Consider the following 21,762-nt stretch of genomic DNA (forward strand, 5'->3'; position numbering starts at 1 on the left):
AGATAACCTTGCCACACTGCCCACACCCCAACTTCACACACTCCTGTCATTAGGCAAATTACTTATTTGTACCTGTGTATAAGAGACCTTCAAAAAGATAATAATCTACCTTAGTTGGTTTTTATGGAGTCCAAAAGCAATCACTGGTTTACAGTGCCTGGTAACTTAAATGTGAGCTCTTTCTGTAAATTAGATTACTGGGTGAGCAAACGGTCAGAATTAATGTAATTAATATAAGGTATTGAATACTATCAGACCATGACTGGTTTGATACACCCATAACAGGTAGGCGCACCACTAGAATTAGAATGTCTATAACTTTGTGGCTAATACCTTATAACCATTTCTACTTTGTAACCCAGATGTGATGTTAAGACATATTAATTCACCTCTATGAAAACTATCTTCTCATGTAAGATACTTCCTCTTTTCTGAGGCAAAGTGGGGTGGGGTAGGTTCTTGCCCAATATCAACTAACACTTCTCCCCTAACCTTCATGTTCAGTACATTCCAGCATTGCCTTCTGGGCTAGAAGTTAGCTCACAGTCTCTTCCCAATCATTCAGAAGGAAACTGCTTTGCTACACTGCTACACGCTGATTTCCCAGCTGAGCTAAACAAGAGCTATCCCATTTCCTCATTTTCATGGTTTGGGGGGAATCTACACAACAGGCACAAAGCAATTTGTTGGCCTATCTTGGAAACACAGCCTACCCACATCTCTTACCTATCAGAGCCCAAGCTTCCCAGCGTTGATAGCACAAGGTAATTCAGATTTCTTCTTCTGAGCATTAATTCTGACATTACTGCCCATAAAATAATAATCAGATTTTATCTCATATCTTCAACATTGCCATCCAGTAGTAACACTCTATTTATTAAACTGCCCAAGGGCTGAAGTTAGAAACATCTAGGTGTACTGGTCTTACTTGCCAACCAAAAACATTATAAGGATGTACTGCCTCCTGCACCGTAACACAGGGACCAAGCCTCGGACATACAGATCCTTGGGGAGCAGGCCTCATCTAGACCATAGCAGGGTGGCATAGGAGTTGGCGTGTGAGCACATGTAATGTAAGGACACTTGATTGGTAAGGAAAGTGGTGACACTGCAGCATCTGCTGAACTTTACCTGACTCCTTCCACTGCATCCACTCATTGTTAAAGCCGCCTACAGAAATGTCACCTTTCCTGCTTTCCTCAGCTTAAAAGGGTCCCCTTCCTACTCAGTGCATAAAGCCCAGTCTCTGCCCTGAGCTGTTCAAAACCTCTCCCTTGATGCCTGTTTCTTTGTTCAGTGGAAAAGGGATACAGCTGTCTAGGAAGTAGGAAAAACAAAAATGCTATTCTGATGTACACCATGAAATTGTTATCACTCTAGGGTTTTGAGGCAAGCTGTATGTAACAACATAGGAGAAAAAATAAAGCTCACGGAAGCAAATTGTAGCCATTAGAGAATTTTTAAATCAGTATTAGTTATGCATGTAGGAATATGTGTTATGAGAAGCAGGAGACATACCTCTCCTACAGTCTACTTATAACCTGTTAGCAGATAAAAGTCCTCAACATCAGAAACTGAAAAATATTGCCAACAGTAACTATAGGATTAAGATTCTAGTTCAGTGGTGGAAGGCTTGACCTCTAGCACTGCAGAACGTTAAGAAAAGTAAAAGGAATGATTCAAAGCCAGACGTGTTTGTATAGGTTTTAACCCCACACCGGAGAGACAGAGGCAGACCTGTCTGTAAGAGTTAGAGACCAACCCCAGGCCAGCCAGAACTGCAGGTGAGACTGTTTTTGCTTCTTTGGTTTTGGTTTATTTTTGTTCTTTTTAAAGAATGGTACATATAATGATACCCTCAAAGAAGGAGGGCAACATGTTTTTATTATAGCTGGGCATTGTGGAAGAAAAACATGAAACCATGCTGATAGATCTCACCATCAATCCTGAGCACGAACCTCACAAAGTGGGGTTTTCATCTGCCAGTGAGTCATTCTCAATGCCCCCAAGTCCACTTGCTCCATGCTAGTCTCTTCCCAAACCCCATCAGATGATCCCCTTCTCACTCCTCACTTCCTATTTTACTGAAGACAGAAAATATGGAATCAAAGGAACATGTCCTCCTCCACTAGCACCTCCGCTCGGTGCTCTAACCTGCTCCCAGACACTCCTGGACCTATTGCTGTAATTTCAGCCCCATATGCTGATGGCTTCTCTGACATTTGTCACAAGATATATAAATCCCTACTAAAGATTTGTATTAGCATACAGACATGCCATCTCCTTCCTGTAAAATGAACTTTTGTTGACTACATCCCTTGCAGCCATTGCTCCATTGCTTTGTTCTCCTTTGCAAAAAAGTGGAAATTCATACCAATATACTCCCTCGCTTTCTTTCTCTCTTTCAGACCTTATTTTTCACTCCTTGTTTGCCTTTACTACGGTTAAGTACAGGACTCAGATGATCTCAATGGGAGATCTCCTGCATAGTTACAAGAGTTAAATGCATTATTCATAGTCAAACTAGAAAAGTAAAAGCTTGCTGTTTCCCCAAATATATATTTTTCTCTTTCTATCCACTTAAACTGCTCTTAAAAGGATCTGTACAGCTAAATCTGTTCTTACTAACTCACCAAACACAGGAAGCTCAGCCAACTCCCCTGCTCTTGACACCCAGAGTCCTCCTGTCCCTCGGTTCCTCTTACTTTCTCCTGGATAAAGCTGGAGAGTGCCCTCTGGTATTCTATTCTGTAGTCCACATTCATTTCCTTCATAGTTTCATTGCTTATGTATGTTGTATACGCTGATGATCTTCAATTCATTAACAAGTGTGGATCTACCTTCAAAATGTGTTCAGAATTTTACCAGCACCTCCACCTTGGTACAAGCACCACCATCTCTTTTCTGCAATACTGTAATGTGATCCTGACATTTCTAGTTTCGGTGCAATAGTTCAGGTGACTCTTTTAATTACAATCCAGTTTGTATTATTCCTTACTCAACTCTATCCATGAAATGGGCCTTCATTAAAACAAACAAACAAACAAACAAACAAACAAACATGAAAAAAAAAAAAACAAACGATTTCTCTCCAGTGAATTCTCTCAGGAGTGCACAGGCTGCAGAGGTGGCAGAACAGTTGGGAAGGGTCCTACCGGCCTACATCTGCACCTAGGAGATGGGGCTGTTCTACAGGCCTCTGTTCACTGGTCTCCCAGGCTTACAGACTCACCAGAGGAACAATCTCCAGCTAGAGACATTAAGAGCATCTAACACCAGAGATTATCAAATGGTGAAAGGCAAATGTAAGAATCTTACCAACAGAAACCAAGACTAACTTGGCATCATTAGAGCCTCACATATTAATAGTGGGAGACTTCAACTCCTTACTCCTAGCAATGAGCAGATCATGGAAACAGAAACTAAACAGACTCAGTGAAACTACCAGAAGTTATAAAACACTGGATTTAACAGATATCTATAGAACATCTTATCCTAAAACAAAAGGATATACCTTCTTCTCAGTGCCTCTTGTTACCTTCTCCAAAATTGAACATATAATTGGACACAAAACAGGCCTCAATGAATACAAAAATATTGAAATTATCCCATGTATCCTATCAGATCACCACGGACTAAGACTGATCTTCAATAACAACATAAATGATAGAAAGCCCACATACATGTGGAAGCTGAACAACACTCTACTCAATGATAACTTGGTCAAGGAAGAAATAAAGAAAGAAATTAAAGACTTTTTAGTGTTCAATGAAAACGAAGCACAACATACCCAAACTTATGGGACACAATGAAAGCAGTCCTAAGAGGGAAACTCATAGCTCTGAGTGCCTCCAAAGAGAAGCTGGAGAGAGCACACACTAGCAGCTTAACAGCACATCTGAAAGCTCTAGAACAGAAGGAAGCAAATTCACCCAAGGAGTAGAGGGCAGGAAATAAACTCAGGGCTGAAATCAACCAAGTGGAAACAAAGAGAACTATACAAAGAATCAACCAAACCAGGAGCTGGTTCTTTGAGAAAAATCAACAAAATAGATAAAACCCTTAGCCAAACTAACTAGAGGGCACAGGGACAGTATCCTAAGTAACAAAATCAGGAATGAAAAGGGAGACATAACAACAGAACCTGAGGAAATCGAAAAAAATCATCAGATCCTACTACAAAAGCCTATACTCAACAAACTGGAAAACCTGGATGAAATGGACAATTTTCTAGACAGATACCAGGTACCAAAGTTAAATCAGGATCAGATTAATGATCTAAAACAGTCCCATATCCCCTAAAGAAATAGAAACAGTCATCAATAGTCTCCCAACCAAAAAAAGCCCAGGACCAGATGGGTTTAGTGCAGAGTTCTATCAGACCTGCAAAGAAGATCTAATTCCAGTTCTTTACAAACTATTCCACAAAATAGAAGCAGAAGGTACTCTACCTAATTCATTCTATGAAGCCACAATTACTCTGATACCTAAACCACACAAAGACCCAACAAAGAAGTAGAACTCCAGGCCAATTTCCCTTATGAATATCGATGCAAAAATATTCAATAAAATTCTCGCAAACTGAATCCAAGAACACATCAAAACAATCATCCATCATGATCAAGTAGGCTTCATCCCAGGGATGCAGGAATGGTTAAATATACAGAAATCTGTCAACATAATCTACTATATAAACAAACTCAAAGGAAAAAAAAGTACATGATCATCTCATTAGATGCTGAGAAAGCATTTGACAAAATCCAACACCCATTCATGATAAAAGTCTTGGAAAGATCAGGAATTCAAGGCCTATACCTTAACATAATAAAAGCAATATACAGCAAATCAGTAGCCAACATCAAACTAAATGGAGAGAAACTTCAAGCAATCCCACTAAAATTAGGGACTAGACAAGGCTGCCCACTCTCTCCCTACCTATTCAATACAGTACTTGAAGTCCTAGCCAGAGCAATTAGACAATAAAAGGAGATCAAAGGGATACAAATTGAAAAGGAAGAAGTCAAAATATCACTATTTGCAGATGATATGATGGTATGCATAAGTGACCCCAAAAATTCCACCAGAGAACTCCTAAACCTGATAAACAGCTTCAGTGCAGTAGCTAGATATAAAATTAATTCAAATCAGTGGCCTGTCTCTACACAAAGGATAAACAGGCTGAGAAAGAAATTAGGGAAACAACACCCTTCACAATAGTCACAAATAATATAAAATACCTTGGCGTGACTCTGACTAAGAAAGTTAAAGATCTGTATGATAAGAGCTTCAAGTCTCTAAAGAAAGAAATCGAAGATGATCTCAGAAGATGGAAAGATCTCCCATGCTCATGGATTGGCAGGATTAATATAGTACCGAAAGCAATCTAAAGATTCAATGCAATCCCCATCAAAATTCCAACTCAATTTTTCAAGGAATTAGAAAGGGCAATCAGCAGATTCTTCTGGAATAACAAAAAAACCTAGGATAGCAAAAACTATTCTCAACAATAAAAGATCCTCTGGTGGAATCACCATGCCTGACCTCAAGCTGCACTACAGAGCAATTGTGATAAAAACTGCTTGGTACTGGTACAGTGACAGACAGATAGATCAATGTAATAGACCTGGACACCCAGAAATGAACCTACACACATATGGTCACTTGATCTTTGATAAAGGAGCTAAAACCATCCAGTGGAAAAAAGACAGCATTTTCAACAAATGGTGCTGGCTCAACTGGCAGTTATCATGTAGAAATATGTGAATTGATCCATTTTTATCTACTTGTACAAAGCTCAAGTTTAAGTGGATCAAGGAACTCCACATAATAAAACCAGAGACACTGAAACTTATAAAGGAGAAAGTGGGGAAGAGGTGTGAAGATATAGGCACAGAGGAAACATTCCTGAACAGAACACTAATGGCTTGTACTGTTAAGATCAAGAATTAACAAATGGGACCTCATAAAACTGCAAAGCTTCTGTAAGGCAAAGGACACTATCAATAATACAAAAAGGCAACCAACAGATTGGGAAAAGATCTTTACCAATCCTAAATCTGATAGAGGGCTAATATCCACTATATACAAAGAACTCAAGATGTTAGACTACAGAAAACCAAAAACCCTATTCAAAATGGGGTACAGAACTAAACAAAGAATTTTCAACTAAGGAGTATCGAATGGTTGAGAAGTACCTAAAGAAATGTTCAACATCCTTAATCATCAGGGAAATGAAAATCAAAACAACCCTAAGATTCCACCTCACACCATTCAGAATGGCTAAGATCAAAAACTCAGGTGACAGCAAATGCTGGCAAGGATGTGGAGGAAGAGGGTCACTCCTCCATTGCTGGTGGGATTGCAAGCTTGTACAACCATTCTGGAAATCAGTCTGGCGGTTCCTCAGAAAATTGGACATGGTACTACCGGAAGATCCAGCAATACCTCTCCTGGGCATATACCCAGAAGATGTTCCAACTGTTAATAAGGACACATGCTCACATGCTATGTTCATAGCAGCCTTATTTATAATAGCCAGAAGCTGGAAAGAACCCAGATGCCCCTCAACAGAGGAATGGATACAGAAAATGTGGTACATTTACACAGTGGAGTACTACTCAGCTATTAAAAACAATGAATTTATGAAATTCTTAGACAAATGGATGGATCTGGATGATATCATCCTTAGTGAGGAAACCCAATCACAGAAGAACACACATGATATGCACTCACCCATGAGTGGATATTAGCCCAGAAGCTTGGAATACCCAAGATACGACTGGCATTATACATGAAACTCAAGAAGAAGGAAGAACAAAATACCCATGGAAGGAGTTACATAGACAAAGTGTGAAGTAGAGACTAAAGGAATGACCATCCAGAGACTGCCCCAACTGGGGACACATCCTATAAACAACTTCCAAAACCAGTCACTATGGCAGATGCCAACAAGAGCCTGCTGACAGGAGCCTGATATAGCTGTCTCCTATCTGCCAGTGCCTGACAAATACAGAAGTGGATGCTCACAGCCATCCATAGGATGGAGCACAAGGTCCCCAATGAAGGAACTAGAGAAAGTACCCAAGGAGCAGAAGAGTTTGCAGCCCCCCTAGGAGGAACAACAGTATGAACTAACCAGTACCCCAGAGATCCCTGGGACTAAACCAACAACCAAAGAAAACACATGGTGGGACTCATGGCTCTAGCTGCATATGTAACAGAGGATGGCCTAGTCGGACATCAATGGGAGAAGAGGCCCTTGGTCCTGTGAAGGTTCTATGCCCCAGTATAGGGGAATGCCAGGGCCAGGAAGCAGGTGGGTTAGTGAGCAGAGGGAGGCGGGGAAGGGGTAAGAGGTTTTCAGAGGGGAAACCAGGAAAGGGGATAATATCTGAAATTTAAATAAAGAAAATATCTAATAAAAAATAAAAGAAAATAAAAATTAAACCCCAAACCACCCAAATCCTTAACTGTCTGTGCCCACAGCCACCCCCCCCCCCACCTCTGCACTCACTGCTATCCAGCCACATTCACACCTTCAAGCCTTTCATCTTAGTTATTTTCTCTGCCTGGAACATCTCTCAGGTGTCTGATGGAGTAGCTTCTATACCACAAACTCAAAAGTGGCTGCCTTGAAGCTTTTCCTGGACACAGACTTTTAGGAACTGCAGCACCTTCTTGATTGTCCAATTCCCCTTCCTCAGTCTGGCCTTCCCTTTATGTACAGCTGAGAATGCCAACCTTCTAACATACACTTATTACTTACTTTACTGCATACTCTACTGCCTACTATGCCCCAAGTATCTGGGCCAGAGTCTGAACAAGAGCAGGTTCAATAAGTATGTATAGACAAAAGGAAGTCATAGGGGTTAGGATACTAAAGAGAGCCCAGATTCTAGGCCTATAACTGTATCACTGTAGTCAAGTCAGAAAGAAACCTACATGGCAAATGAAGGAATTCTGGCTTACCAGCAACAATAAAAACATACCCACTCCAACAGGAACCATTTTCTCAACTGGAAACCGAATATTCTAATGAAGAAGTTTTGTTTACTCACTTAACTTTATAAATACAGTAGTCTGTTGAAATCAGTATATAGAAAGCCTCAGCAATTGTGAAGATTCTTCAAAGAATCCAAAAGAAATATTATTTTCTATAATAAAGACAGTAGCTCTCCAGTTTACGGTCAGCCTGGAGGCTGGGTTCTTAATTAATACTCTTTATTTACCATTATCTCTAGCACTGATGACTTTCTGTTATATGCTCTGACTTCAGTTCAATGCTGGTATTGGTTCAATTCATTCTGGTCCCTATTTATCAGACATCAATATACAAGATAATTTCAGTTTTTAAATTTCTGTTAACCCTAGTTTATCCTTCTGTGTCTCCTACCATGATGCATGCTATCTGGTTTATTCCTCACTATCTCCCAGCTTGCAAATAAAAAAAAATTCAAAAGCTTAGTTAACATAATCTGTCTTTAATCTTATAACAGCTAATACCTAGACTGTTTGAAATCAGCAACTATTCCTATTTCAATGTTCATCAAAATGAACACTGTAATCACTCTTATTAATGAGTGTCAAAGCACTATCTGAAGCTTTAACTCAGTATGATGGTGACTTCATTTTTACAGCAACCTATGATGTTGTGTGTATGCCTATGGTAATGGAGTTTCAATCTGGACGTTTTCTTTTTCTAAAAACAGATTTTTACTCCAAAACTAAAGAAAGCATTAGAAATTTCATCAAAAGTAATATCTTTTTAATCAGAATACCTATTCAATTCAGAACTAATAGTAGACTTATATCCTTATTGAGTACCTAATACCTCATGAAACCAGTTTTTTCTCTCACATATAACTAATGTTAATGAAATATTAAAAATAAATGTAACTAGATGAAGAAAGAAGAGAGTTAGGGAAATGTCTCAATGCGTTTGCAGATGTGCCTGAGCTGGACAGTGAGATGACGACCGTGCTCTGGAACTATTTACTGGGTGATTTTTAGTATTTCTCAATCCTCCATCTGTGAGAATTGGAACAAGGATCTGAAATACACTTCCCTCAAGCCTTACTGTAGCCCATGTCTTCCTATCCTACGGTCTCTGCTAAATAGTAACTACCAAGAAAGGCCTTTTTTTTTTTTTTTTTTTTTTTTCTTGCTGCATTTCTCCCACAGCATTTGTTACATACAGAACCTAAAACTTCATTCTTTTCTTGCCCATTGTTGGTCTACTTATCAGAGCATAAGTTCTAGGAGGTCATGGGCTGGACCTGTCTTGTCTGTTCTGTTTCCTGCGGTAAGAATAATCCCTGGCACATGTAAGTGCCAATAAACATTTGTTGAGTGATCAAATAATACTACCCAGCTATAAGGGTCTTAGTTAAATTCAATAAGACAATGAATGAAAAGAAAGCTCAAACTCCATAAATAATAGCTACAACTTCAATCTTTTATTAACATTTATTTTAATCACAGTATGATTAAATTGTAAGCTGTCTAATTTAAGGGATGCTAGGATGACAAAGGTCTGGCCTAGAGTGGTGCTTGTCAGACTCTAGTATAACACAGAAATCACCTAGAGGGCTTGTTAATACAGATTTCTACCCTTATCCCCAGAGGTTGATCCTGCAGGTCTGCAGTGAAGCCCAAGAATTTGCACTGCTAATTAGTTCCCAGGTGACACTGTTGCTCATGGATAATGCCAGCCTGGAGACTGCACTTTGAATAGCAGGAGTATGGGGCATAAGATTTTAGCATTAAATATCAGCCCCCTACTCCTTAACTAAGTAGCCATATGGCTATGGTATTTGTTCAAAAACAAGAAATAGGAGCTGGAGAGATGGCTCAGTCTTAAGAGTTTGTACTGCTCTTACACAGTTACAGAGGACCTTTCGGTTCTGCCTCCCACAGTGGGCAGCTCACAACCATCTGCAACTCCAGCTCCATGGAATCTGACCCCTCTATGGGTGCCTACACTCATGTGCACAAACCCACAAATACATACGTATGATTAAAATAACTCTTAAAAACAAAAACCAATGAATTAGCAATTAAAATCTGCCATCGTGATTAAAAGCCACTCCTACATTCTATTACATTCTCTGTCTCTCTCCCCCACCCCTGTGTGTGTGTGTGTGTGTGTGTGTAATCCAACTTAGGCTTGGTGGCAGACACATTAGCCCACTGAATGAACTCAATTCTTAATGTGAGACAAAAATCACCTATCATCAATTGTATCAATCATCAATTATATCAAACAGTGAGTTCATCATATCATCAATTATATCAATCAGTGAACCTGTCTTCTTTACATATGTCTTATTCCAAGGGATTATTACTGCCATAATTTCTGAAAGAGTAAAAAGAAAAATCCCATACCAAAGAATTTCATGTCTATGAACACAGTTTTTTTCTGAAGAACTAGAATATTCTTGACCTAAAAAGGGTTAAAAACCAATGCATGGCATTGCATTTATCACTTCTGAGCTTTTGGGATGAAGCTCCTTTGTCCCTGACTTCAGCGAAAAGCCTGCTAAGTCTATAACATATATAATCACAGGTCTATGTCACACTTTAGACAACTCCCACACACTCCTGAGGACCTGTTATGAGACAAAGGACAGCCTCTGGTCTTGGCCACCAAACACCACTCCCTACTCTAGAGTCCATCTTTTTCTTATATACTCACAGATGGTGATTCTAGGAGATAGATCTTTAAAAACTGATTCTAACCTACACTAAACTATGCCTAACCAACACTGTGCGTGTCTTTCAAGTTAGCTAGCACTGCGTTTGAACTGATGAAAGGAAAGACATGGTAATGAATCAGCGTGTGCTTGTGCTTTTCTCACACGGCTGATATTAAGGTGCTGCTTATCCTACATCTGTGCAGGAGAGGGGCATGTGTTAGACAGAATTTAGAGGGAGTGGATATCAAGGACCAATGACTGCTGACAGAGAACAGAGCACAAGAAGTTCACACCAAGGAAAGTAAGTACCTGAACCAAGTGTCTCCCCGTGTGTGTGAGGTAGAAGGAGAAGCAGGGCAAACAAGCCACAGGTAAACAGCTTTAATTTATCCTGGCATCAGCAGCACACCTTTGAGACTTTTTTTTTGGGGGGGGGGGGTGTGAGGATGAAAAACGACAAATGGGACAAACCCATTATGTCTTTCGCTATAACCACCCTGATACTCAGAAGAATGCGCTACAGTGAATCTGGTGAGAAAGAAATGTGAGACAGGTGGGGGGGGGGGGAGTAGGACAGGGTAGAACTAAACGGACTGGGACTTTGTCACAATTTTGTTGAGAGTAAAGAGAACCAACCAACTGCTGTTGAACTGGACCAAAGGCCCACACAATGGCAGGGTGGTGTGCCTGGTACTGAACACCTACCCAGCTTGCTGGGAATAGTGAGCTCATGGTCACTGAAAAACAATCAACTACAACCATTTTACTAGATCAGTGTAATTCCTTACTACATTCTCTTATCCTTAGACCCATAGATAACTGTAGCTACCAGTCCTCACAAAAAGCTGGGCTTTACAGCAAATGAAACCCATCACAGAAAGCTACAAATGGACACAATGCACAGAGCAGTGGATTATGGGGATACATAGCTATGCCAACTCCTGTAGATGTGGCTTGGGGAACACGAGAGAAGTGAGCTGGAAGGAAACTGTAAAGCTAGAACACCAGGAAGTCTACTGTGAAACAGCCTCTCCTAGAAATGATTAGAAAAATATGAGTATCATTGGACATATCAAAGTGGGAGGAGGAATATTTCAATTGGTTCCCACCACTAGACAAAGAACTCCAGCAAGGAACGATGGCTGAGAGAGTTAGCCTCCCCCAGAGACAAATGAGCCTCCTTACTGGTTGTCCAACACAGTGGTCATCCTTGAAAACACATACACACAAATAACAAAAGCAAATTCAGCAGGTTGTATTTATTTATTTGCATATACATATGCATGCATATGTACGAAACAATAATCAAAGAAAAGAGTTAAGAGTGGAGGGGGCATGGAAGGGTTTGGAGGGAGGGTACCTGGCAGGGGCTGTAAGGAAGAAAGGGGGAAACGATGGAATTCTATTTCAACTAAAAACATTTTTTAAAAAATGAAGATGAGGAAGGGGACGTAAAATATACATATATAGTAATTTGAGAGATGGCTGAGGTAACTTTGTCCATGTCGAAGCACCTCTGCTGCAGTCAGGCCAAGGGTATCTGGCCCAACCTGGAAAGGCTTAAGGCTTCAGGACCCCGAAATTCTCTACTACCACTCTGCTCTCATACCCTGGCCACACCTGTGACTCTCTCATGTCCATTTGTTTTACTGCACTTATTTTATACATTTTTTTAACTCCCTCACTCTTCGGCAACGTCACCTCTGGGCTCGGGGCACATCCCATGTCTGGTTCTGCTCACTAGCATGGCTTTACTTTTCTTCTACTTGTCTGACCAATGGGATGGAGGTCTAAGCTCCCACAGCAAGAACGGGTGCTTAATCATTCTTTACTCAGCAGTCATTCCACAGTAGTCTTTGTGGAGGTATGTCAGTCAGATATAGCATCATATAAACTCTAAAGTTACGTCAACATCTAAAACCACACGGTGTCACAGTGTCACTTAATCTTTCTCAGTTCTGCCTTTCCCATTTGGCTGCTTTTCTCAGTTTTATCCCCATTTCAAGTCACTGTAAAACTGTATTGTTCTACACTATTAAAATGTGAAGAACCCTAGCAGAAAAACCAGACCCCAAATATGACCACGCATCAGAACAGCCCATGGAAGACTAGATGCTGCTTTATGATACTATTTATGTCATCAAAACAAACAAGGGAGTGCTCTGCAAATACCATTATTGCCCCAAAAGGCTCAGTAAAAAAAATATACAGGACCCAAGAATCCAAAACTCCACGGTTAGTAACCCTCATCCTATGTGCTATAGAATCCTCAGACCTGACTCCACACTTGCCAGTCGGGTTCTCTGTGGATGAGACTCCACGTTTTGGAGTTACCATTTTATTTTCACCAAAATTCTATCACTTCAACCCTCAGTAAAGGGGCCAGGCCACTGCCAAAGACTGTTTCTACTAGAATGGCTTGTGCACTTTGTTAGTTACCTCTTTATGCTTTCAACTACTATTTCAACAGGCTACTGGCAAGGCTCTCAGCTGCTCTCCATAAACTGACAGTAAAGCCCTATTGCATGGGGTAATATTTACAGATCTCATTGACTATAGAGAAGCCTAGAGGGAAACTCCTGTTCTGTTAAAGGAGCACAGCAGTAAAATGACTCCAGGTAGCACCGTCACACTAATAGATCAGTGCCTCACTTAGCCATCATCAGAAAAGCTCTTGCAGTAGATGGGAACTAACAAAGACCCACAACTGGACAAAGTGCAGAATGAAAGACTTTTGATCACTCATTCCTAAGTGAGATGCCTTCATCAGTTTCTCCTCTCAGGGCTCATTGCAGAAAGACTGTAAGAGCCAGAGATGAGAGAGGATTCCAGGGAAACTGTCCTTACACACAGCAGGACTGACACACAAACAAACTCAAGGATCGTAGAAGCATGCACAGGGCCTGCACAGGTTCAAGAGAGATGAGGTCTCGGCTGGCACTGAGAGGAGTAAGTGCACATAAGCTCCCACCCCAACCAACAAGCTACCTGTGGTAGGCACCCGCTGGCAAAGGAAACATTAGTCTCCCCCTCTGGAGGAGGCTTGCTGGGTATATTACCCAGAACAGTCCCCATGCTCAGCAAATGGCCAACACAAAACAAACTAAGTGGTAGTTTTATAGTCTTTTTGTTTAATATTGCTTTTTTGGAAAAAAATTTATTTATTGGTCTTTTGCTTGTGTGTTTTGGTTTCTGATTGTGTTTTTTTTTTTTTTTTTGAGTTAGTGTGTGTGTGTGTGTGTGTATGTATGTATGTATGTATGCACACACAGGTAAGTTTCTTGGTCTTTTGTTGTTGTTTGTTTGTTTGTTTATTGTTGTTGTTGTTTTGGGTTTTCAAGACATGGTTTCTCTATATAACAGAGCCCTGGCTGTCCTGGACTCGCTTTGTAGACAAGGCTGGCATCAAACTAAGAGTTCCACCTGCCTCTGCCTCCCAAGTGCTGGGATTAAAGGCGTGCACCACCAGGCCCAGCCCTGTTGTTTACTTTTTTAAACAAACGAAAGGAGAGCATGCAGTTAGGTTGGTAGGTGGGGGGAGTAGGAAGGATTGGAGCAATAATCAGACTATATTATATGAAATTTTCAATTAAAAAAAGAAAATCTCAGCCAATCTTCCGATGGAAAATGATACTTCTTTATAAAGCATATTAGAAGTGTGTAGTCGTTTGAATATGTTTGGCCCAGGGAGTGGCACTACTTGGAGGTGTGGTCCTGTTGGAGTAGGTGTGTCACTGTGGGTGTGAGATTTAAGACCCTCATCCTCGCTGCCTCAAAGTTAGTATTCCACTAGCAGCCTTCAGATGATGATGTAGAACTCTCAGTTCCTCCAGTACCAGGCCTGCCTGGATGCTGCCATGCTCCCACCTGAGGACAATGGACTGAACCTCTGAACCTGTAAGCCAGCCCAATTAAATGTTGTCCATTATAAGAGTTGCCTGGTCTTGGTGTCTGTTCACAAAAGTAAAACCCTAACTAAGAACAGTGTTTTCTTCAATGTTAAAAATCAATGATAGGAGGCAGGTGGATTTCTGAGTTCGAGGCCAGCCTGGTCTACAAAGTGAGTGCCAGGACAGCCAGGGCTACACAGAGAAACCTTGTCTCGAAAAAAAAAACCTAAAAAAAAAAAAAAAATCAATGATAGAAGTAGCTAAATAAAATTTCTTGGAAATCTCAGGAATTTTATGGAATTTCAGGAAAAAGAACATAAAAATAATTTTTACTTGTAACCAGTAATAAATACTTCTAGGATCTTTTGGTGTTCTTCAAAATAAGAGATAATGATTTGGGATTTTTATTTCAAAATATCTTTCAGGACATAAAACTTGTAGTAGAGAGAAATTGGGAGCTTTATGCTTTCATCTTATCTCATAATTGGCCATTTCTGCTAGAGATCCAAATAGAAAAATGCACAAATATTAGTATCAGTGAGACAAAGCAGACTGTGGACCATACACAGGCATGTGCAGGTACAACTGGAGTCAAGAGACGACGTTCGATTGTCCACTCCAGCGTGCACTTCTTAATGGCTTTTCCCCTCCCCCAAACATCCAGTCGGCTCACTCTTCACTGCCTCCATCTCAAATCACACTACGTTTGACGCCTAAGTCTTACAGGTGGCATGTGTGTGCACACACATGTGGGTAAGACAGCCTTCTAACTGATATGATGCTCTTAGATCCTGCCAAGCATAGTCCAGGTCAAACTCTCTGATCTTACTTGCTAATCTCTGTCTAGAAGGTTCTTCCTGTATTCCTATCGAGCTCAACCACTTAAGCTTTCTGTATAAACAGCACAGAGAAGCTGACATGACATCATATAAAGTAACCCTGTCCCTGCCTACAATCTGCTCCTTTTCATGCCATTCGTCACCAATAAATATTGAATTTAAGTTTCCCTTCCTAGAATGTATCTGTATTTAGCACTGTACTTGACACGTAGTAGGCAATCAATACATGTTTTCAATGACAGTTAATTATTAATTGTTCAAATTAAATACAAGGCAAGGACAAATTACCATAGAAGACATTTCATAGTTAACTGCTAATGAACAGCGTGAGCCAGTTAACATCCCAGGGGAGTATTCATCAATACCACTAGATAGCTTTTCCACAGTATATGTAACCAGACCTGACCACAAGACCCATCAGGTCTCAGTATGTTCAAACAGCTTTCAGTAAAATTCTGTGTTTAAAACTGTGATTAAACTATATATAACATAACATTTATCATTTTAATTTTCTAGTGATTCTATCTGGCTCATTCATTTGTGGGTATAGTCTATCCATTCGTTGGGGGGTGGGGGGAGGAGCACGTTCAACAAAAATTATAAAAAAAGGCATAGAAACTAAACAGCTTTGCATGTGAATTCAGGTCCACCACTCAACAGCTGTGAGACACGGTTAGTGAAGCTTACTTTTTGTACATATAAAAATTAGGATAATCTAAATATTCTTTCCCCTATAACCACTGCAAACTGCTTCAAGATTAATGAAAAGCTAAAATGGCCTCGGTATACATATAGCATCTAGTTTAGAACATATGATAGATATTAAACTGAGGCTACTGGGATTAAGTTTCGCTGAGTAAGAAGATAAAATTATAGTAACAGAAAGCACAGAAAGTGTGTATACTTATACAAGTGGTTAAAAAAACAATTTTCCCTCCGTAAGGCAGGAGACAGTAAAATCCTAGAAATTCCTCAGCTACGGCAATATTACAACATTCTCAAACTTGACTTGAGCGTGCTCTAGAATTACCAAGCCAACCCTTTGAAGGACAGATTCTGGGCACAGGAGCCCCCCAGGAAGTAGGCTTGTAGACATGCATTCTACCAGATGCTCGGGTCATGCCGACAATAGTGTGATTGGTGAAGGAAGCAGTCAGAGGCACGAGCCAACTCCTTCAGGGTCATTTTTGAAAATATTAAAAATCTGAAATACTTCACTTTTTGCAAATTCATAACCATTTTAAAGCCTTTTTAAGAACATTTTACAAACTGGGTTTAAAAGTCAACATGTACTTGGGGGGCAGAGGCAGGCGGATTTCTGAGTTCGAGGCCAGCCTGGTCTACAAAGTGAGTTCCAGGACAGCCAGGGCTACACAGAGAAACCCTGTCTTGAAAAAAAAAAAAAAAGAAAGTCAACATGTATTAGGGTTCAACTGATAGGAAAACTTCATGCTATTAGCATCCCAGTGACAAATATTCTGAAAATTAATTTGAAAGTAATTAAGACTACTTTCTAAATCTTAAAAATCCAGACTAAAACAGAGCACAACAGTTTTAAAGGCACACACGCCGAGGTGAATTTGGGTTTCACATAGAAAGCATGACACAGAAATACGTACATGTATGGAGGCATTCCGTCACTGTCGTGGGCTTGATCAGATAGCCTTTACAGATGTAGCAGGTGATGTAAGGGTTGAAGTCTTTCACCAAGTGTTTCCTTTGGGTAGCCATTCGCAGTCAGCTGGCTTGAGCAGTTGAAGCAGAGGAGCACTAAGGGGATGCAGAGCTGGTCCCAGGAGCTAGCGCAATGTTCGTGTAGGAGGCGTCCAGAGGCACGAGCGTCCGGCCTGGGTGCAGGTCACTGAGCATCACTCCTTTTGGCTGTCCTCTTTCTCATACCTGGTCCCAAAGTCACAGAGAGAAGGCATCACATTTCTTATACTGTATTTAATATCATTAACAGTACATTTTCAGGGTGGAAATGTGATGAGCAGGACACAACCTTTAGTGTAGTATTAACCTGTAAATCTACTCTCATTAATTGAGAGTTACCAAATTCACCCAGTTCTGAAGCTTCAATTATCACTGCAACTCATGACACCCAAAGCTGCTGAACCCAGTTAGGGCTGTTCCTCAGCAGTACTGGGCTTTTACTACCTGCTTGACTTCCTACCAGGAGCCTCTGCCGATACAAGCGACAAAGTCTCACAACTGAAGTCAGCAACCCCCTACCAAAGGCAGGGCATCTGACATTCTGCTATCAGGTTTATTCTATTTATTACATGTAGTACTTCTCAAACAGAAAAAAAAAAAAAAAAAAAAAGTTGGTGCTTCCTCTCTGCAAACAGAAAAAGCATGTAAGGTTTTTAGTCTGTCCCATGATATGTAAACCACATTCCTAATTGGTTTCCATTACAAACTGACTCTAACCTTTCCTTCAACACTTCAGGTACACTGACAGGAACATTCTTCCCACCATAGACTCTGCAGGCTCCTATCTTCTGTCCAACACCCCTTTCCTCTTCATTACTGCATCATTCTTGTCCCTGAGACTCCCTTCTGACACTGTCCTCACTGTAATCCCTATTTGTTAATGCTTACTTCTCCCCAATTACTTTTTTTCACTCTGATTTAACATTCATTCATTCATTCTTATTTTCCTGGGCTGGGTTTCTTATAGCCCAGGTTGGCATACAACTCCTGGTTTAGAGGGGATGACCTTCAATTTCTGATCCCCCTGCCTCCTCCTTTAGCATGCTGGCAATACAGGTGTGACCTACCACTCCCAGTTTGCACTGTGACAGGGATCAAACTCAGGCACAGTGCATGTTAGGCAAGCACTCTACCAAAATTCATTCTTTTTCTCCTCTACTAGTGAGAAAGTTCTAACAGATACCAGCCACAGTTAGTCTCAAGTAGCTATTTATTTCATTGCTTTATTTGTAAGATAAAAATAAGAACTCCAGCAACCTAGAAAGGTGATGATTAAATGAAATAGTGAACAGTGAAAACTGAAGAAATGTCATTAATTCTTCTTAGAATTTTACGAATCACTAGCTTGTTAGGTTATTTTAAAAGTTTTGCAAATTCCCTACAAGAAAGATGACCTTAGAAAACAATGAAGATGCTGATTTCAGTAGGTTCATCCTACACGAATCTCACTCATTAGGCAGAAACTTTTCCACTACCTTGGTTGTTAACTCATAGGCAGTATAAAATAACTGGAAAAGTCTAGAAGGCATCATTCCATCAGCACACAATCACTGTGAACGTTCAGGGTATAAGCTCGGAGCGTCTACCCCTTGGGGAAATAGTGTCAAGGATATGACAGAAAGTGTAATTTAATTAATTGCAATGTCGGGGTTCTGGCCTTCGTGACCTTCAGCAAAGCATTAATATCCTCGCCTGGGTCCCCGCTCCTCTCTCGACTTTTCCTTGCTCCCAGGACTTACACGAGCGCTCGCTCGAGGCAAACCGGTGGGAAACGCAGTCCCGATCCCAAGCCCAGAGCCCTGTCACCCCGACGCGGAAAGGAAGCGAGCGCTTGCGGTGTCGCGCGGCCGGCCGGCGGCAACTTTTCCGCGTCAGGCGGCGCGGGTCCCGGAGGTTCGAGCCCTTCACCGCCGGGCAGGTGCTCGGCTCAGGAACCCGGGCTACTCGCGCGGGGACCACGGGACAGGACGAGTCTCCGCGGGCCGGCCGCGCCGCCCCCGAGCGCAGCCCCGAAGCCCCGCGCGCCCGCCCCGCCCCCGAGCGGCTCCGGCTCCAGCGCCCGGCGCGGCAGGTGTCTGGGGCGCCGCGGCCGACGGCGCAAACTTGGCGCGCGGCCGGGCCGCCCCCGCGCGGTACCTACCCAGCGGCCGCCGCCGCTCCTCAACCCGCCGGCGCGCCCGCCTCCGAGCCCGGGAAAGCGAAAGAGAAACAGCGCCCGCCGCGGCCTGTCTGGTCCCCCGCGCCCTGTCCGCCCTCCCCCAGCAGGCGGGAGCGCGCGGGCTCCGCGGGGCCACTCGGCTCTGGCGCGATAGGGCGCGGCGGGCCTCGGGGCCAGGCCGGTGCCGCCTCCAAGGGCAGCTCCACCCACCTCCAACCGCCAGAGCCGCCCGCCTGCCCGCAGGCCACGCCTCTCTCGCAGGCCACGCCCCATCCCCACGCCCTTTCCGCGCGGGCCACGCCCCTTCCCGCCGGCCACGCCCCCAGCCCACGCCCGCCGGCTCGTGCTCCTCCTAGGCGCCTGGGACACCCTGAGTGCCCTGCCCCCCACCCTTGTTGCTCCTGAGTGACACGTAGCTGTGGCCGAATTTTATCTCTGTTCTTATCCTCGCCATCCCTCTCAGGGTTGTTTTCAGTCTTAACAATGACCGGTACGCTTTGCCTGGCCGGTTCAAAAGCAATGGTCAGCGTTGAGCACTGAGTCACCTCACTGAATTTTCTCCTTGGGGCGGTGAGATGGCTCAGCCGGTAAAGGCACTTTTGAAGCCATGCCTTGAGGAGACTTGATCAGTCCTCAGCATTCAACGGAAGGAGAGAATGGACAGAACGACCCCTGCAAGCTGTTCTCTGACCTCTATAGGTCAGAGGACAAACCCACAAACATTCATCTAAATAAATATAATTTAAAACATCGAAGAACAGTTTCATAGGAGGCATTGTTCTCCACACTGGACCCACGAAGCTGTACTGGACATAAAGACACTGGCTTGCTATGAACCTTATTTAGAAATCATCATTGAACTTGTAGCAGTACGGTAGGTCTAGCAATCAGAATCACTGACAAATACAGGTAAAGTAAAAATTTATTGCTGTTTGCAAGGTTCAAAACAAACAAAAACCCCAGTGCTCTTTCTAGTGGACTTTGAGACTTCCGAGACACCATTCATTAACAGAAAAGGAGGATTCCTTGAAAGGTGTCCTATCCTCCTCTCCTACTGCTTTCCCCAAACTCATAAATTCCTACTAAGCATAACTTAGACCCAGTAGTACTTCACTTCTTACAAGACTATAATCTAGGATCCCTGGGATCCTAGGCAAAGCAAGGTAGCCATCACTTACTGACCAAATATCAAAGGAGAATTCTCCAAAGCGCAAGCTGCAAAGTAACCTTCAATCTTGCACACCATTTCTGAGAATCAGGGCTGCAGTTCCAGCATCTCTTTTGTAAGAGCCAGAGCAAAGGTGGCTGAAGAATTCGGAGAGAATGCAGAGCATTCGCTTTATCTCCTCCAGACAGGCAGGACCTCTGGCTAGGGACAGATTGCGGAGGTGACTTCAAGAACAAAACAACAATCCAGGCGCACAGGTGTCCAGAGATATACCTCAAATTTAAAATGCATGGAGCAGAACAGGATGCCTTTAAAACTATCCATTTTTATAACTAAACAGGTAAATTAGATGCAGGTAAAACAAACTCATTTGAATATCCGCTGCAGGAAGAATATAGAGCTTTAAGTGATTAAAATCTTCTTAAGGACCCCTTTTTGAAACGATGACTCAAGGATGGGATGACTTCTGCAAGACACAGCCATTACAGTAAGCAAAAGAAGACAAGTCAAGTGAGTATAGGCTTTGTGTCTTTCATACCGAATGTATCCAAATGTGAAAAGCCAACCTATTTCTAGTATATTTAAAATAGGCAATGGGGCCGGGCCGTGGTGGCTCACACCTTTAATCCCAGCACTTGGGAAGCAGAGGCAGGCAGATTTCTGAGTTCGAGGCCAGCCTGGTCTACAGAGTAAGTTTCAGGACAGCTGGGGCTACAGAGAAACCCTGTCTCGAAAAACCAAAATAAAATAAAATAGGCAATGGATTACACACTAAATTCTACTAAAATGTGACATGGAAGATCCTGCTATATACACTGTAGCACACACACAATGGCCTAATATTGTTCTAGTTTGTGTCTGAAAGTGTTTTAAATGTCTTTTCCAGGAGTACAAACATTCTGAGAACTCTGAGAGGAACGCAGCTGGTGATCGGTAAGTGAGTTTCCCAGTATTTTAAGAAATGATCTTGGACATACCCCAGCAAAGGAGGGAGGGAGTGAGTGCTGATGCCAAAGCCCTAGGCTGCCCCCTGCGGTGGCCGTGGAAATGGAGATGCTGGAGTAAGACTGAGAGATGCCTTTGGGTCCCATCCTTTCTGGAGACACCAGTGTTTTGAGTCCCTACTCACTTTTGTAGTCAAACAGTGTCTTAGTCATCCATTCATTGCTGTGAAGAGAAACCGAGACCAGAGACCATGGTAACTCTTCCGGAAGAAAAAGCCCTTAACTGGGGGCTTGCTAACAGCCCCAGGGACTAGCTCATTTCCATCCCAGGAGGGGACATCGCGGCAGGCAGGTGT

General features: G+C 42.3%; 1 protein-coding gene across 7 annotated transcripts in view; it reads right to left on the reverse strand.

Annotated features, from left to right (window-relative positions):
- The window catches only part of Pcgf5 (polycomb group ring finger 5), a 112,076-nt gene that overhangs the window by 28,340 nt on the left and 61,974 nt on the right, over positions 1-21,762 (reverse strand). For 5 of the 7 annotated variants that reach the window (XM_085834016.1, XM_085834015.1, XM_021151645.2 and 2 more), the window contains exons 1-2: positions 19,277-19,471; positions 17,043-17,322 (exon numbers count right to left, since the gene is read on the reverse strand). In XM_085834016.1, coding sequence (XP_085690142.1) covers positions 17,043-17,154 — 112 coding nt within the window. In that variant the 5' untranslated portion in view covers positions 17,155-17,322; positions 19,277-19,471. Of the gene's footprint in view, positions 1-17,042; positions 17,323-18,875; positions 19,072-19,276; positions 19,472-21,762 lie in introns of those variants that run through there. The other 2 variants (XM_085834014.1, XM_085834013.1) reach the window with 2 other exon arrangements.

The sequence above is a fragment of the Mus caroli genome, unplaced genomic scaffold (genome assembly GCF_978045245.1).
Source record: "Mus caroli unplaced genomic scaffold, Mus_caroli_1 scaffold_20, whole genome shotgun sequence".
NCBI lineage: Eukaryota > Metazoa > Chordata > Mammalia > Rodentia > Muridae > Mus > Mus caroli.